This window comes from Triticum aestivum, chromosome 6A, assembly GCF_018294505.1.
Source record: "Triticum aestivum cultivar Chinese Spring chromosome 6A, IWGSC CS RefSeq v2.1, whole genome shotgun sequence".
NCBI lineage: Eukaryota > Viridiplantae > Streptophyta > Magnoliopsida > Poales > Poaceae > Triticum > Triticum aestivum.
The window spans coordinates 43,105,920-43,108,547 of record NC_057809.1 but is presented as its reverse complement, the minus strand read 5'-3'; the positions used below and the strand labels follow the sequence as shown (position 1 = coordinate 43,108,547).

Below are 2,628 nucleotides of genomic sequence, written 5' to 3'. Positions count from 1 at the left end.
CAAACACCATTGACCATTCAAACATTTCAATCATCCTACCCAAGCATGATTCTTCAACATAAAAAAAAATTGCAACAATAATTTTGGTTCAAATTCGAAAAAAAAACTAATCATCAAGCAAAGCAAAGCTACTAGCTGTTCACAATTCTGAAGAAGCTAATCGAGCACGACGAATTCTGAAGAAAAAGAAGCTAATCGAACACCACGAACATTCTAACTAAGCTGATGACAATCGGCAACTACTTGATCTAGTCGTACACGGTCAGCTTCTGGTACTCGTCGCCCGCGATGGCCTGCATCATGATGGCCTCGGGGTTCACCACGCCGTCGTTCTGCAGGAAGATCTTGAGGAAGTTCTTGGAGAAGCCGCTCACCATGGCCACCCCCGGCTGCGTCGACGTCACCGGCGTCGACTTGGAGTCGCGCAGGTTCCAGAAGATGATCTGCCGCACCACATCGCCGTACCCCGCGTCCCTGAACTTCTTGCAGATCACGTTGTAGTCAGTGTCCCAGGACCCGGACGATCGTCGCGATCCGTATCCGTAGTATCCACCCCCGCTGTGCCCCGACGCCTCATTGAACTCCATGTCGCTGTACACGAACACGGTCCTGATCATCTTCTCCGGCGCCAGCCGGGCGTTCACGGCCGTGCGAAGGATCTGGTCGAACACCGCCTGGAAGTTGGTGCTCATGTTCCATTGCATGCGCTTAACGAAGGCCATCTTCTTGGCAAGGGTCTTGCCCTTGATCAGGTGGATCTCGGGGGTCGAGCTGAAGGTGATCACCTTGCCCGCCCATGGCTCCTCGCTGAGCTCCGACGTGAGCACGCCCAGCGCAACGCACACCTCCATCGGGGTGCCGTTCATGCTCCCGGACACGTCATAGACCGAGATGCAGTTGCGCAGCGATCCCTTGGAGCGGAGGTCGTCCACCATGCGGCGCCACTGGAGCTCTGACACGTTGTCGTCCTCGCCGCGGTAGGCGGCCGCGGCGATCTCCTGCGGCAGGAGCGCACCCGCCAAGATCTTGGCCTTGCCGTCCTCCACGTCCTCGAGGTACTTGTCGAAGCGTGCCTCGTCGTGCTTCTTGAAAAGGAACTTGTAGCGCCGCATGGCCATCGAGGCCACGCGGTTGTAGGGCAGCTCCGGCCACCGCTGCGCTCTCATGTACACCTCAGGGAGCTCCAGGACCTTGCGCAGCGGCACGAGCACCTCGCGGCGGAGGCTGCGGAGGGCCTGGTACGTGTAGTGGTCATCCGAGAGCTGGGCGAGCTCAGGGTCCGAGTCGCGCGGGAAGAGGCGGCGGGCGATGGCCTCGCAGAGCAGTGTGGTGCGGTCAAACGACGAGCCCGGCGTGGGGCACCACTTGGCGGCGAGCCCGATCTTCCTCTTCTTGCCTTTTGGGGCCAGCTGCTCAAGGTCCGAGGCAAGGAGCGCGGCGAAGAACTCGGCGACGGCGTCAAACAGGAATCGGTAGGCGCGGTCGCCGTAGTACGTCTCCAGCGACTGCACGGCGAGCTTGGCCACCTTGCGGACTTTCTTGGACATCCGCCGCGGCTTGATCGCCGTCTTCTCCGGATCAACCTCCATCGCCTCCGGCTTTGGCTCCTCGACCGCGACAGGGGCGGTCTCCACCTCCACGGGCTTGCCCTTGCCGAACTTGGAGAGGGCGGCCGAGAGGAAGTCGCCGAAGGTGGCCTTGGCCGGCTCGGGCGCCAGCTCGCGGGCGCGCTTCCGGCCGGCAAGCCTGGCGCGGAGGCCCTCCCGCTGCTGGGCCAGGGCCTTGGCCTTCCTGCGCACCTTGTCGTCCTCCACTCCGGCCTTGGCAACCTTGCGCACGTCGGCGCCGTGGATGAGGCGGAAGAGCAGCTCGGGGAAGTCCTTGAGGTAGCCGAACTCGGCGAGCGCGTCGACGTTGCAGGCGAGCGTCCTGGGGTGGTTCTCGTGCATCCAGAGCGCCGCGGCGTAGAAGCCCTCCTTGTCCGACTTGCCCGTGCCGCGCACGCCGCGGAGGTTGCAGGCGAGCTTGAGCGCCGTGAGCGCGTCGTGGGTCCAGGCGGCGGCGAGCAGGGAGCGCACGCGCTCGGGCGGCGTGTCGGGCACGACCTGGAAGAAGAAGTCGAGGCAGGGGTTGCCCGAGTTGGCGTACGTGGCGGAGCAGTTCTCGTGAGCGCCCTCCGCGGCTTGAGCGCGGCCTTGATCTCCTCGGCCAACGGCGCGTTGAAGGCCGCGTCGAGGAGGTCGAGGAACGGGTGCGACGCGTCGGTGTCGTCACCGGCGGCGGCGGCGGTGGCCGCGGACGGGCGTGCGGCGCGGATGAGAGGAGGGCCGAGGAGGAGGCACGGCGCCGCGGCGGCGGCTGGCTCTGTCTCCGTCGCCATGGCTGCTGCTGCGCTAGGGTTTCGGGGGATCGATCGGGCTCGGGGGAGAAGATCGGATGATCTGACGGGAGGAGGGAGGCAGGCGGCTGGGTTCGTTTGTTATATGGGGTGAGGCTGGATCTGGTCCGTCGCTCGAACCGACATGGCGGGTGGACGGCGCAGATTCGTTTTGTTTCTTTGCGTTCGCATGGGCCTCTTGCTGCAAACCGACTTACCCCTGTCATTATGCGTGTTTTTTTTTTTTGAGA

The 2,628-nt window shown here is 63.0% G+C and overlaps 1 protein-coding gene across 1 annotated transcript; it reads right to left on the bottom strand.

Moving 5' to 3' along the window:
• Positions 1–217: 217 nt before the first annotated feature.
• Positions 218–2,264, bottom strand: LOC123129405 (uncharacterized; the record flags this gene model as incomplete). The annotated part of the gene is made up of 1 exon (XM_044549586.1): positions 218–2,264. A coding segment is annotated over one exon (2,016 nt), but the record flags the coding sequence as incomplete, so codon positions are not given.
• Between the last annotated feature and the right edge of the window lie 364 nt (positions 2,265–2,628).